Source organism: Plectropomus leopardus, chromosome 20 (genome assembly GCF_026936395.1).
Source record: "Plectropomus leopardus strain MGB_pleo_1.0 chromosome 20, ASM2693639v1, whole genome shotgun sequence".
NCBI lineage: Eukaryota > Metazoa > Chordata > Actinopteri > Perciformes > Serranidae > Plectropomus > Plectropomus leopardus.
Genome location: NC_142195.1, coordinates 9,041,735 through 9,056,111, shown reverse-complemented (window position 1 = coordinate 9,056,111; position 14,377 = coordinate 9,041,735). Strand labels below are relative to the sequence as shown.

Below are 14,377 nucleotides of genomic sequence, written 5' to 3'. Positions count from 1 at the left end.
CAAACAAGTATAAGGTATGAGATTCCAGAGCAAAGGGTGGAGGTGTGAGGATGGACAGGGGCATTTGTTGATGCTGACAGGTCCTGAGGCCACCATAGAGCATGCCACCTGTAACAGTGGGGGTGGTCTCAACCATGGAGGTCGCCCTGGAAGAGATAGTGGGGGGCCAATTATAATCTTTAGAGTGATACACCAGACAAACACACAAACATATCACAATAACCTTCAAACTCAGGTTGGCGTTTTCAAGTTCAATCGTTCTTGAAGTTGCCTCATATAGTTCATAGGCTTGTGAAAATTCAGCTGAGGAAACTACAGAAAGGGTACAACTTTCACACTACAGTAACTGCACTTTATAGTAGAAGCTGCTGTTTTTATATCTGTGTTATCTCAGGCATCAAATTTAACAGCTCCATAATACAGTGAAGAAAGCATTTAAAAAATGCCCTATAGAGGCTGTAATGTGCATTTACATCAGGATCCAGGGCGCTGCAGGTAGCTTTTAGCTACCCACTGGCCCTCTGCTTTTCCTCACTTCTCCCTTTCCTCTTTTTTGATTAAAAGAAAACGAATGAGGCTGATAAAGCCACACAGGGGGCATTGAGTGGCGCAGGAAATGACCTGTTATTTCTAGTGTTTCTACGGTTTCCTGCCACACAGGCTCAGAACTTCCTGATGGATAAAGCTGAACTCTCATCACCTTGAGATGGAATTACTTCAGGGGGAAAAAGGTGCCACTTTTTACTCTGCAGTCTGTTTGTGGAAAACCACAAAGGAGCCTTAATGACCCGATGGTTTTGATAGAGTGTAGAGCTGGATTGCTTAGGTTTTGAATTAGATCATCTGTATGCTGTCACTCACTGTTCTCTCTCCCTTTCTTCAGGGACTGCCAGGACCTCCAGGAAAGCCAGGCCTGCCAGGCAAGAGGGGTCCACGGGTAAGTCTCCTCTCAAATACCTCCCGCCACATTGCACACACTGCCATTTTTAACCTCGAGGAATTATTTTTCTTTTGTTTGCCCTCCAATATATCATTTTATGGAACCATGTTAATAAGCGTGCCTTTATTTGGTTTTAGTGTGGGTATCTCTGCGTGCACAAGTGTTTGTTTGTGTTTTTGCTACTGCGGCTGACGTACATGTCGACGAAAGCTCAAACACAAACAGTGAATAACCCCCCTTGGCAGGAGGTGACTCAGAAAGACAGACAGACAAAAAGACAAGGACAGAGGGGACAGCGTCTGTGTGTTCCAGCCTGGAAGGCAAAGTCCTGGACCATTTTCTAAAGTTACAATAATAACCTGCCAACCCAGGCTCCCACATCACTTAAACTCCCTCCCATCACCCAGCTGACACACACACACACTCTCACATACTCACACACAGTTTTCCTATGCAGGCAGATTGACCATATTCAGCACGGGGCTGTGAGCGCTGACCTCCCACCCCTAAGCATAAACAGGAAAGCTCCTATAAAGACGGCCTTTCAAAAGGCTGCCTGTGCCACAGGATGCCTAATAAAAGCACTGTAAACAGACAGAGAACACATGGCTCCACTGGACTTTCTTCTCCTCACTGAGCTGTTGCAGCAGGCTGCACCCACACTTCATAGAAATCCCATTCTGGACTAATGAAAGGCGTCTTTCTCCAAGGCAGTTAAATAGATATAGTCTCATTCGTGGGTCTTCTTTGAGGAATTCTCCATGACTTCCTCTTTTTCTCTCTGATGTATGGATTCATACCGTATTATTTTCAAATATCTTAACAACTATTGGATGAATTCCACTGATTTTTTTAATACACATTCATGTTCCCCAGGGGATGAATCAAGCTAACTTTGATGATCCCCACACTTTTCCCCTCGTGCCACCATGAGGGTGACAGTTGTGGTTTTAACAGAAATGACTCTGCAACAAAAAGATGTATTAACTTGAAATTTTGTATTCGCATTCATGTTCCCCTCAGGATGAATTGTCATCACTTTGGTGATCTCTTTAATTTCCCTCTAGAGATGAGATACTCAGCTTGCTTTGCCTGGGGGCCACTTTTACAAAATGACAGGAGGCCAGGGTCCAGTTAATGAAAGAAAAGTATTTATTAGTGTGTGTGTCTGTCCTCACTCATCTCAGCCGAGAGGCAAACGTAGTTGCGGCAGCCCAGCACAGGTCAGGTGTGTATATAGGAGCATTTCAAGGGTTTGAGAACATTCGGGGCTTAGCACAGTCCTCTGTCGGTTCTGGGGAAATGTCCTATGGCACTTTTTTTGTTTTTGTTTTTAATGAACTATATTCTTTCTTTGCATTCATTGTTTACATTCAAAGCAATAAATGTCAAGTGTGAATACATTTATTTTTATTGTGAATTAGAAAATGGACAGGCAGCAAGTTGAGAATCACTGCTCTATCTCCTCTATCCTGTCAACATGTTTTTATTTGCTCAAATTTTGCAGTTTATGACTAAAGAGACCACTCTATAAATTAATGAGATTCCCATTAGCCTCGATTTTAGACAGACTTTGTTTTTAACATTGTTAAACAATTATTAGCATGCTAACACCATAACTAGTTACTAGTTATTGTGTGCATGCATGCTGACGTTGATATTTAGCTCAAAGCACTGCTGTGCCTAAGTATAGCCTCACAGAGTTTGTAGCATGGCTGTTGTGTACATTATAAACCAGACAAGCCTCTGGTTCCTTGTTTTACAGTTTAAATTTGTAGGCAATGCTACAAACAAGCTACTCAGTCAGTCTAGACCAAAAAATAATCTAAATGCATCAGATGTAGTGCAAATGATTGACACTTTATGTCTGTGGATGCACATGCTTGTGTCTTTTTATGTCTGTCTTTTAATTATTACTTACTGTTTGTGTCTGTCTGTGTTTTAGAGACTGTTAAGCTAAAGTCTCTGTGATCCCCCACAACTATACATGTATAAGGAGGTCTTTGTCTGGCTCTAATTAAAGCTATTTAAGCCCCAGCAGCACCTCCCATCCCGTCTCTTGTAGCTGTTCCACAACATCAGGCCCACTTAGGTGGATTTCTTATGATCCAAATCAAACTTACCTGGAATAGAACTTTAATGGGGCGTAAAAATATAAGCACAGAGCTGCGTTTACTTTTTGAAAGTGTTATATAAGTGTGACTTTGAGTGGAACGAGTTTTGTTTGACGGGGCAGCAGCTTTTTTAAAAATATGCAGCATATTTAACTTGAAGGTCTTTAGAAGAATTTCTTTCTTCAAGACTTTCAAATATGCACTGCTGCACAGTGCACACTCAGACTTCACCAATCACAATCAAACAATCACCTCGTGCTGATTTATATCCCGATGGCTTTGTCGACCACAGCAAACCAGCTGTTGAACTGTCTGTGGCATTGTCAGTGGAAGTGGTTTATTTGCAGAGTGCAAACAATGAAAACAAGCGTGTTCAATAAAAAAACACTTGTAAAAGATTTTGGTTTTGATGCCACTTTAACAGAGGTCGCCTGCAAACAGGCCGCCAGTGTCTGACTCTGACCTCACACTCATTTTGTTTAACGTGCATAAGCACACACCAGCGCTCACACGGAAGTGCCTACACGCTACAGCACTAATCCCACACCCTTGTGGCACAGACATACACATATGTGGCTGTGTTTATGACCTGCCTATATAAAGAGTGAGACAGATTATGGAGCTTTCCTGTAAACAAAAGCATTTATCAAGTTTAATTGCTGCTGCCATGTGCAAACACTGAGCTGCATGTACACACTTGCAAAATCGCAGTCACATATGTCTTCCCTCTAGGCCAGATAGGAGTGTGGTTTCAATTTGGGAAAGAAATTCACTTGTTCATCACTGAAATGATTAAATCTGTATTTACGCTGCAGGTTGTTGACGCTGCAGACTCACAGGTGGCGTGGCATGATTTGATCATAAGCATCCAGTATTGGGGGGATGGTTACTTTTAAGTGTAGTCCACTACAGATAACTGAATACTAAAATGTAATTTCTAACATATTCAATTAGATTACTCTAACAGTCTAAATTCTTTGGATTCTTTGTATTTTGAGGTACTTTGAAATCGTCTTACTGAGCTCATTTGCCTGCGTCTCATATTTTGATGCTGAAAACACACCAGCAGTGCCCTGGCTGTGCATCTCCTTTGCCATTCTCATGTTGCAGATACTACACTGCACACGCTTTCCTTGATCTGTTAACAGGAAATGCGTGCATCATATGAATTTTACACCATGTCCTAAAAGCAAGCAACATCTCTCTCTCTCTCCACGCAGAATCTGTTAAATACACACTACTGTTGTGTCATTAAAAAATACACATAGGCTACCTATCAGCTGTACTTTTGACTCAAGATGTAACCACTTAAAATACAGGCAAGTAGTTTTCTTTTGTCTCATGTTTGTAATTTATGAGCAAAAAAAAAAATCCCAACATGTTTTATAGTGTGATATGTACTGGAAATGACATAATATAGCCAACATCAAAAAGGTCGTTATTAGTGGTGGTCATCATTCAGAAACTTTCAATTCCCTAGTGATCTCCCTCCAACCAGCTGACACCTTATTTAGGCTTTGCAGTTAAATGAGGAGATGTGTAGATAACTCCTCATTTCAGCTTTATGAATCTGCTGTTCCTCTGCCATTGCAGATTTTTCAAAGGGATTGACAGGAATAAATAGAAACAAGGTTGCGTCGCTTGTTGATGGTTCCAGGAACATTCCAATAAAAAACAATGCAATCAAAGACAGCGGCTCGCGTCTCATTCACTCAGGACATGGTGTTAGAGCAAATTAAACAAAACAAATAAAGTAATGCCTTCAAGAAATCGATCATGCAATATAGTAGCTGCATTCAGAATACTACCAATTTAAACTGTAATGAAGCACAGTTACTCATAACATAGTTGTATTTAATTACTCCATAACCCTGTAAGCAGCATCTTCTTATGTGCAAAACTAAATTTCAGTGTGAGGGCTTTTGCTGGAGAGCTCTGCCAGTTTTTTTTTTTTTTTTGCATGATCCTCTGTAGCCTTGGATTACTGGAAGTCTGCATGTTGACACACAGAGCACCATTGAGCCCACCGAGCACCACCCATGAACCTTGACCTCTGATCCCACACATGTGAGTGTGAGACGCCGTCGCTACAGCAACCACTGAAGCCTGTGCTAGGTGTCCGCGAATAGTCAGGGTGAGCTCTTTCGAGTCTGTTTGTAGGTGTATAATGACGACGGTGGTAGAGGGGTGTGAGAGGATATGGATGCATTGCGGGTACACAGGCCGCTATCTATCTGAAGACTGGCTGTATGGATTCGTCTGGAGCCTGCTGGGTCAAAGGGGTCTTTGTCTGAGCAAAAAAAAAATCTCTGTCGCCCATCTCTACTCATACTTCTCCTCCGAACCACTCCTCTGTCACTAGACAAAATCCTCCTACCTTGCTTCATCTGCCTGTAAATTCAGATCCCAGATGGGCATTTCATATAAAACCTGTAAAACTATGACTGTAAAGAACTTTTAAATAAGTAAAGGTGTTGAGTTCTTCTTAGTTGGGCTGTTTTGGTTACACCAGGCGACAGATCAGCTTTTTAAGGGTCTGTTTAACCCCAAGTGTCAACTGTGTATATGGAGCTCTCCTCTGGAACGTAACTGTAACAAGCTCCAGTAAAAATCACAGTCCATGATCCAATTCACTCTCCCTTTGGGCACTTTAATATTTTTTTAACACCAGATTTTAAAATTTTTGGCATAAAGTGAGCTCTAGGTTTCCATCGTAATCTTCAAAATTGTCATGGTCATGATGAGCTATTTCTGTTATTGTTGTAAATGGCTAAAAAATACTTTGGATAACTTACCACTTCCTTTTTCATATACTCTGGCCACTGCATGATGCATTTAGCTTTAAAAATGTTGGCTTTCAAAGCAAATAAATTTTAAATGGTTGGCTTTTTCCCAGCACAGCTTAATTCATTCACCCCATCTGCTTCTCTTATTATGAAGTTTTATATAATTTATATAGCATTGGGCTGCGAATTCTGCACTCTTCACATAGTGATAGTAAGGAAAGCCATTGCGACTTTAACAAACAGTGAAATATTTCCCTGACTCATCAGAGGCAATATTTCAAGAGTGTGTGTGTGTGTGTGTGTGTTGACCAGGCTCTTTAATTAAGAAGACGTCCAGCGGTTTCACATGCTCTTGATCTAATGTTAGTTTATCAGACATTGGCCCTTCGGCTCTCATTTGGCACGACATCACACAGAATCTCTTTTATCTTTAATACGGTGACTGTATATACATTTAAACTGGCTTTTACAAGCCAGTGTTGAAAGTCAGACTATGTTTACAGCATTGCCCGTTAAAAGGCATCGTCTAAAATATTCTGTGTGGGAACGTAACCTCTGGAGTGACGTCATGCGTCCAGATTTAAGATCCACAAGTGCATTTACAGTATTTCTTGGCTTTAAGTTGCACATATGGCATTGATATAGAATTTGTAGATTTAAGCATATATATTTATGTACCTCAGAGGAGGTAGCACGCACGTTACCATAACATGAAACATTAGGAGCTATGATTTCTTCAGATTTTGACCATTTTCTCAAGTTAGAATGGTAATGAATTGTGCAGAGCAAGCAGCAATATTACCACAGGAACCACAGTAACGCCCTGTGTCGCCGTTCAGAGGTTGGTGGTTTTTCATTTGATCGCTCTCAGCTTGAGTGTGCCCCACCCTGGTCTTCTCTAATTAGACACCTGTTGTGAGAGAGAAGGACACGACATGTAGGCTAGAGCAAAGTACCAAATGTCGGTGGCAGCCCATGCCTACCAGTGTACTGCCCAAGTTGTGGTAAACCACAGGGTTAATTTCGAAGCATGTAATTGAAACATGTCTAGTTTGTTTAAGTTTATTTAGGGCACAACAGCGTCCCTTAACACTGTCTGGACGCAGTGACTCTCGAGGGAACGCCAGCTGAGTACAAACCGAAAATGAAAGGGGGAAGACAATGTGGGAGGAAAAAAAGGCAAGATCTTAAAAACATGAGAATCCTTGGAATTTAAAAACCATTTGTAAAACAGGTTAAAAAAGATCAGGCGTACAATATTTCAAATCTTATAAAATCGTAAATTTTTAAAAGTAATATTTCACCAAACGAACAATAATTTGTGTATCGATTACTCACCCCAGATTATGCAGAATTTTTGAAGAGAACTGGTTTTCTTGCATGGCTTCACGGTGAACAAAGGATCCAAAATCAGAGAAAATTCTTGATGAATTGAAGTCATAGGGGTCAGTGTTTAACAACAGCTAAACTATATCAAAAAATAAGTTTACAAACTCTCACACAACTCATCCAGAATAATCAAATTCTCATTTATCCATTTGAATGCTCAGTGCCTCCCAAACAGACAGCTCTCTGCAGGGGAACTGAACAAAAAGTGAAATGTAGCTATGGTCGAACAGCCAGACTCAGTTGACAAAAACAGTCTTTTTACCTCATTTATACAGTTTTATGTGTGTTTTTTTTGTTTTGTTTTAGATGCGTGTGTCCCTTTGTATCATTCTATGTCTCCTCTAAATGCAGAGTTTTTTAGGCTCGTTGAACACAGCAGTGGTGGAGCTTTCAATGAGTTGTCTTTTTCCTCAGCAGCAGTTGATAAGATCAGTTGATGAGAGGAGCAACTGGTGCCAGTGAATGCAAAATTAACTATTAGTTTCACTTTCAATGCACCTTACGTTCTTCTGCTCCATCTGTGCCCAGAGTACGCTCTGTGCTCTGACAGTGTGGTGCAGTGAATAACCGAATGATATATATATGTTTCAGTAGTGCACCTAATGAAGGGTCCAGCTCCAAAAATAGATAATCTATTTGTGGCGGCAGGTGTTTCGATCGTGGCTGGCTGGCACAAATAAATGAATGTGTGGGAAACCCTGTATAGGGTACAAATGATCATTCTTTGTTTTTGTTGAAGTCTTGTGGGGTATCTTTTTTTATGTCCGTTTTGAGTGTGGAAATCCTGTGTGTTCTGTGTTTCCTATCAGAGATAACAGCATCTGTACACATGCTTAGTAACATCCTGTTCATTCATGAGTAGCTCTGTCTCAGGTGAATCAGACATGACTGTCATCAAAACGCCCTTTGAAAAGAAGAGCAGTCAAAGCAAAAGGCATTTATGTTGTCATGTCTGCCTCCGACCAGTGTGTCTGTTTTTGAACTTTGCTCAAAGGGCTTTTTTGTTGAGCTAACCCAGCCCAAACCCCACATTACTTTTCTTTTTTTCTCTGTTGGATAATAAAAAGCTGCCTGTCTGGGTGTCACTAGATGTTGTTTTTTGATGCTCACTAAAGTAATGGTTTCCTGATTTGTTTTGACTCACCTTAGTGAAACTCGCTGACCCAGCTCTTAAAGCAATTGTGGGTCTTTTTCCGCCCTCTCTGACTAGTTTGACCCTTGACACACACTGGGGGTAGGTTAGGGGCCCATGGGTGCCACTACACGTGGAGGGCAGGAGTGAGGTCAGAAATCCATGGAAAAAGTCCCCTCAGATGAAGAGAAGGTAGACAGACAGAGAGATAGATGGTGTAGACGTAGAAACATTCCCTTTGTTTCTGTCTGACTATTTTAACCACAGAAAAATTGGTGCAGAATTATTCTCTGTCATCCAAAGAGTTTTCTGCTAAATGGTCCCATGGGGGCCGCTGGACGGGGCAAGATGGTTCACGTTACCAATATACTGCTACTGTAGATCTCGCTTTGTTTGCCTTCAGACACAGTTGTGTTCATTTCCTCAGCAACAGCCAATTTGGATAGAAACACACACCAGTGGAGGAATTTCAAAATGTTATGATACGAGATGATCTGCATTACTCATTAAGATGCCTGGCAAATGTGTGTTTGTGTGTGTGGAGGAGGGGGAGGCGGTTGTGGAGTGTGGAGGCAACAGGAGGCAGGGAAACCACATCCATATGGCAAAGCAGCTCCACAGAGCCCCATTTTCCATAAGCTTCTACCCCCAACACCACCAACCCCAAATACCTCACCACCCAACTCACACACAGCTGATGTATAGGAAAATAGGTTAAAGAAGCATGAGGTTCTCCAGACAGACAACCCGCCCCCCTCCTCTTCTCTGGTCTCATTCACAGTAGCAAAGCCACGGTCTGCATTAGCCCTTCCCCAAATATGATGATTGATTGAGATCTCGAACACTGTTTGATTATGTTTTTCTCTCTTTCCACAGGGCGCCCCTGGTCCCCATGGAAACCCTGGCCGACCTGGTCCACCCGGGCTCAAGGTATCACTCTTACTCCAACTCATGATCACAAGTCAGCCTTTCTTTTTTTCTTTCTCTTTTTTTTGGTTGTTTTTTTGTCAAGAACCCAACAACCATATTAACTTTTCCATTACATGTTATGTACCTGCCTCTAATTCAATAAGAAGTTTACGATCTTGCCTCTAACAAAAATGACAATCTCAAGAGAATGTGTTAGATTTTCGTTTTTTCTATATCAGCTGGAGTCCATAAAAAGTAACGAGTGTAGTGGAGCTTTGCGGCTGAAGAATCAGAGCCGTCTAAGTTCACGCCAGTGCAGCCACACCTGGCAGTTTGAGACGCCACAAACACCACAGACCTTAATACTGAAGAGCTGTATCATTTTAACATGTGTGCTGTAGAGGTGAATGCTGGGGCTCCCATTTATATTTAAAGTTCAATAAGAGTGTTCAGATTCTTGGAGGAGATCAGCTTGATATAACCTCCAAATATGCTCCAAGATGTTTATGCAGTTATACGCTGTGTAAAATCCTATGTGCTACCACAACAACCTTAGCGGAGAGAGAATAGTAGTTGGACACCAGGGGAGTTAAAGTGATTTATCAGAGCTCCAGGGAAACCCATTACGAGTCGGAAAGTGAGAACTCCAAATAAATCTGTCTCATTTTAACGTGTGAACAGAAGATGACCCTGCCCAGGACAAATTCCCTGCATCCCCCATCATATTGTCTGGACTTATGTATGCTTAAGCAAACACCCTTGACCTCTGCCACCGTGTGCTCAGAGTACATAGTGACGAGCTCTACCTGTATTTAAAGTGCATTATAAAAATGCCTTGCATAAATGACGACTGTGCAGCTGACCTGCCCTGCCCAGAACCCTGACCTCCCCAGGTCACCCTAAGGGACTGTGTTTGTCCTTGTCTTCCTGATGTAATTTATTTTATCCTTGTTACATTCTTCACTTTTTACAGTCTCCTTCCCATTATTATGTAGCCAATTCAATCCCTCATTTGCTATCTAATCAGCTCTTATTTACCTAAGGGAATAGTTTGATATTTTGGGAAATATGCTCATTTGCTGTCTTGCTTTTTGTATTTATTTATTTTATTTTTTAAGCAATTTTATTTTTCACATAAAGCTAGTTGTAGGGCAGGGTACTGAATGCTGTAGTTTAAGGGTATCAAATGAATTACATTGGTAGCTTACTACCGAGAACTTATTCATGTTCATCCATCTGTGCCAATTGTTGTTACTTTAGAGCGCATATGTGTGGGAACGCTGGGTTCAGATACGAAACTGAAGTTCTGCAAAAAGTCTCGAAACTTGGGAGCTCCGAGGTTGGTAATGAAGCTCCACAGATCCACCAGGTTCAAGTTAAGACAGGAAGCAGAAGCACCCTGAATCCGGGAAGCTGTCCATTAAGATCCACAGCTGCTCTGTTGGCTTCCCAATGAGCCAAAACTGCTGCAGATCTGCCATGATAGTTTTGACGCCTGGACTATATTCTTTTCTATGCATGCAGTAACAGTAATGGTAAAAAATACAAAAAGGTAAATATTTAAATCAAGATTACTCAGAATTATAACATACAGTTACAATAATTGTGTTAGCGCAATCCGCCCCAGTCTCCAGTCTTAACGGCAGCTTTATATTGACTGCACAGACAGGAGAGCTGTAGCTACAGTTATCTTCTAATGTAAGAAAGTGTAGATGTAAGAAAACAACAGTATTTTCTCCCAAAATCTCTTCCTTTAAGAGTTAACAACATCCATCACTATATAGGGCTCAAATCTGAAGCTTTGGTAGTGGTAGCTTGGCTTAGCATAAAGACTGAATGCTTGGGTCTTTCCAAGTGAAAAATCCACTTACCATCACCTCTAACCTTCACCGAAGAAGCTTGCTGCTGTTAAATCCTTACAAAAACTACAGTGTAAAATGACATTTTGTAGTTTTATGTGGGGTTCTGTACCAGACTGTTTCTTGGCTGGGAGCAGTGACCTCCTGGAGTTCTTAGGAAGTCAGTGTGAAAAGATTTAGTTTTAGATTTTGGAAGTATTTCATATATAGCTATATAAAACCCCCTGGCTAATGATAACAGTGGAAAATTAGTAGATGATAAAAGTTACCTTAGTTATACTTAAATATGCCAGATCCAAGAGCAATCAAGGAACACTGACAGAGTAAGGGAGCGCATATATTTGAAACCCTGCCTCAGTGAAGGAAGACTTGAATAAATTCTCTGTAGAGTAGTACAGAGCACACTTTTTCTACCTGGCAGGTGCATTGAGCGAATGATCCTGAAGTGTTTGATGTCCCGGTGTGCGCTGCGATCTTTGCTCTTTCATCGTTAATAAATGAAACACAGTTGTAAATAGCAGGGGTCCATGCTCTCAGCACTAACTCTAATTTCCGATCCGTAGCTTTGATGTGCTGAAGCCCCGTTATTGTTACCTGCTGACAATGAAGCCTGTTGTGTGTGTGACTGCAGAGACACTGAGCCCATATGATGCATGATAACTCAATCCTGTTTATTGGTTCATTGTAGCTTCCTTATATTTAGTGTGGGATTTAAAAAGGCAGCCTTTTGTTGTCCTAACCCTTGTCCAACTGAAAGGTGCTGGCCAGTGAAATTATGTTGTTAATGATTGTTAGTGAGATACCTTGACAGAGGGAAGAAAATGTGGGTAATTTTCACTCATACAAAGTCCTCCTTTGTGCTTTTCTTCTTGTTAGGGGAGAAAAGGAGACCCTGGCATCTCACCTGGGCCAGCACCTAAAGGAGAAAAGGTATTATGCCCCTCCTTTTATTACACGCCACATTAATTTCTAACAGCGTCCAGTTTGGCAAGCTCCTAACACATTTATGATTGCTATTATGCAACCACTCATTGCTGCATTTGTGCCTTTTGACATTCTCACCTTCTTTTTTTAGGGAGACCCAGGGATTCTTGGCCCGGTTGGACTAACTGGCCAAGAAGGTCGGAGGGTAAGAGCGAAAAATACTCCTGAAAAACCATGCACCAATTAAATTTATTGTTTATAAATGCTGACCTTTAGAGCTTCCATGTTCCCGATGATTTTATGAGTGAGTGAAGTGTTTATCTGCAAACTTTGAATAATAAGGCCCTTAGAAAGTTTGGGAAAGCCCGGGAAAGAATGTTAGCATGAGTCACTGTCACCATTTCATAACCCTTTTGCTTTTGTGTTGTGTCTGTGGTGATGTTTTGCATATGTGTGTGCACTTGTGTGTGTGTGTGTGTGTGTGCGTGTGCGTGTGTGTGTGTGCGTGCGCACTTGTGTGTGTAACCCCACACACAAGTGTCTTACCCTGTCCCCTCCTCTTTAATTCTCTCCATCTCTCTGTCTCCTTTTGTGCTGTGCTCACCATTTCTTCCATCTGTGTTGGCTGAATCCAGTACAGAGGGGTTTTAATGTTGGCAGGAAAGATGTCGTTGGGGGGAGGGGGTTGTCATCAGCGAAAAGGAGGTTGGGGACCCTGCATTCAAACTAGAAATCACTAGTGTCTAAGCTGTTTCTTAAATCAAAGTGTGAGTGATTCATGAGTGCAGGGAAGAGAAAGTGTGACATAGCTTCTGCTAGACAGGAGCAGAACAAACACAGACCAAGAGTGAGTCCATGTTCATTCCTGTGTGCGTGTTACTGATAGTGCACATTCAAAAGACATCAATACGAATACAGCAGCGATTCCCAGCCACATGTACCTGTACCTCCACAGGTACTTATGCAGCTGCCAGGAGGTATGTGGAAAAAATGTAGCTTTTTTTTTTTTGAAAGAAAGGAGAAGAAATAAACAACAACTAGTTAGCTTGCAAGCTGCCAGCTAGCTAGGTAGGTAGGTATCTGGCAGAGAAGTCTTAAGTATGTTAACATTAATGCTCTAGTGCTAAAAATATTTAACCAAAAGCAATGGGAAAAAATCAAAATGTTTACTAAAAGTTGTGGATAAGTTGTCTAAATAGATGACTTAGAGTATAAATAGAAAGAATAACTTGTGTTAAATGTTTTGGATAAAAGGTTGATAGTTAGCTAAAGTAAACAGTTGAATAGTTAGCTAAAGGTAGTGATAAATGTTTGAAATATAGCCATATGTATTAAAGAGTTGGAAAAGTTACCTAAAATATAGGATAAGTGTTTGAAATACAGCCAAAATTGTGCTATTAAATGGTAGAAAATTGGCTAACAGTAAGGGATAAATGTACAGCTAAAAGAATTAAACAGGTGGAACGTTAACTTAAAGTCATAACTCTTGCCGGAGTTCAGTGCCTTAAAGATAAAATCAGCTGAAATTAATATGTGTGTAACATGAAAGCAGGTGTTGATGAGGAGTATTTGAGTTCATCTGACAGATCTGGAAACTGCTACAATGTAAGACGTGATCACCATAACTGGCTTTTTGCTGGCTGAGTATAGTGTCTTCTTCATGACTAAGCTAAAATAATCTTTTCTTTTCACCTGTTCTTAAACAATCAGATGTAAACACGTCTCATGATGGCAGCTCGTAGACTGCATTCAGTCACATTCTGTATGAAACAGAACTGAGCCATGTACGTATTTCAAACACAATAGGAGAATTAATTAAGTAATAAAATATAGAAGGCAGATAGTGTGCATTTCATTAACGGTGTAAAGTGCCTCAGCATGTATTCACTGACTTCCCAGAGCCATGGTGCTCTGTAATACAGTGTCGGACTCAAGTTGGATGGCTGCCTCAAACTCAACATATGGCTTTTGTTAGGAGTCGGCTTTTCTCTCTGTGTGTGTCTCTTTGTCCGGTTGTATGTCTCTCTCTTTCACACACGCAGACAGAATGGAAAATGTAAAGCTGGTGGAAAACATTTGGGGATTTCTCTCCAGCTTAATGAGTTTTGGCATTGATTTGACGGCCGATCAGGAAGTCAGTGACATGTGAATGAGAGCTGCAGGTGAGACTGAAAGACAGACAGCTGAATGACCTCTTAAACTACTCTGAGATTAGCTATACATGATTGTTAAGCACAAGCTCACCTGGCTGGGACAGACACTGAAAGTGCATATACCTCTAAACTGAGATGAGCAGTGCAGATACTTAATACATTGTATTCTTA

The 14,377-nt window shown here is 41.1% G+C and overlaps 1 protein-coding gene across 1 annotated transcript in view; it reads left to right on the top strand.

The window, feature by feature from the left end:
• The window catches only part of col27a1a (collagen, type XXVII, alpha 1a), a 92,143-nt gene that overhangs the window by 18,331 nt on the left and 59,435 nt on the right, over positions 1-14,377 (top strand). Inside the window, exons 4-7 of the mRNA XM_042509286.2 lie at positions 884-937; positions 9,238-9,291; positions 12,006-12,059; positions 12,205-12,258. Coding sequence (XP_042365220.2) covers positions 884-937; positions 9,238-9,291; positions 12,006-12,059; positions 12,205-12,258 — 216 coding nt within the window. The remainder of the gene's footprint in view (positions 1-883; positions 938-9,237; positions 9,292-12,005; positions 12,060-12,204; positions 12,259-14,377) is intronic.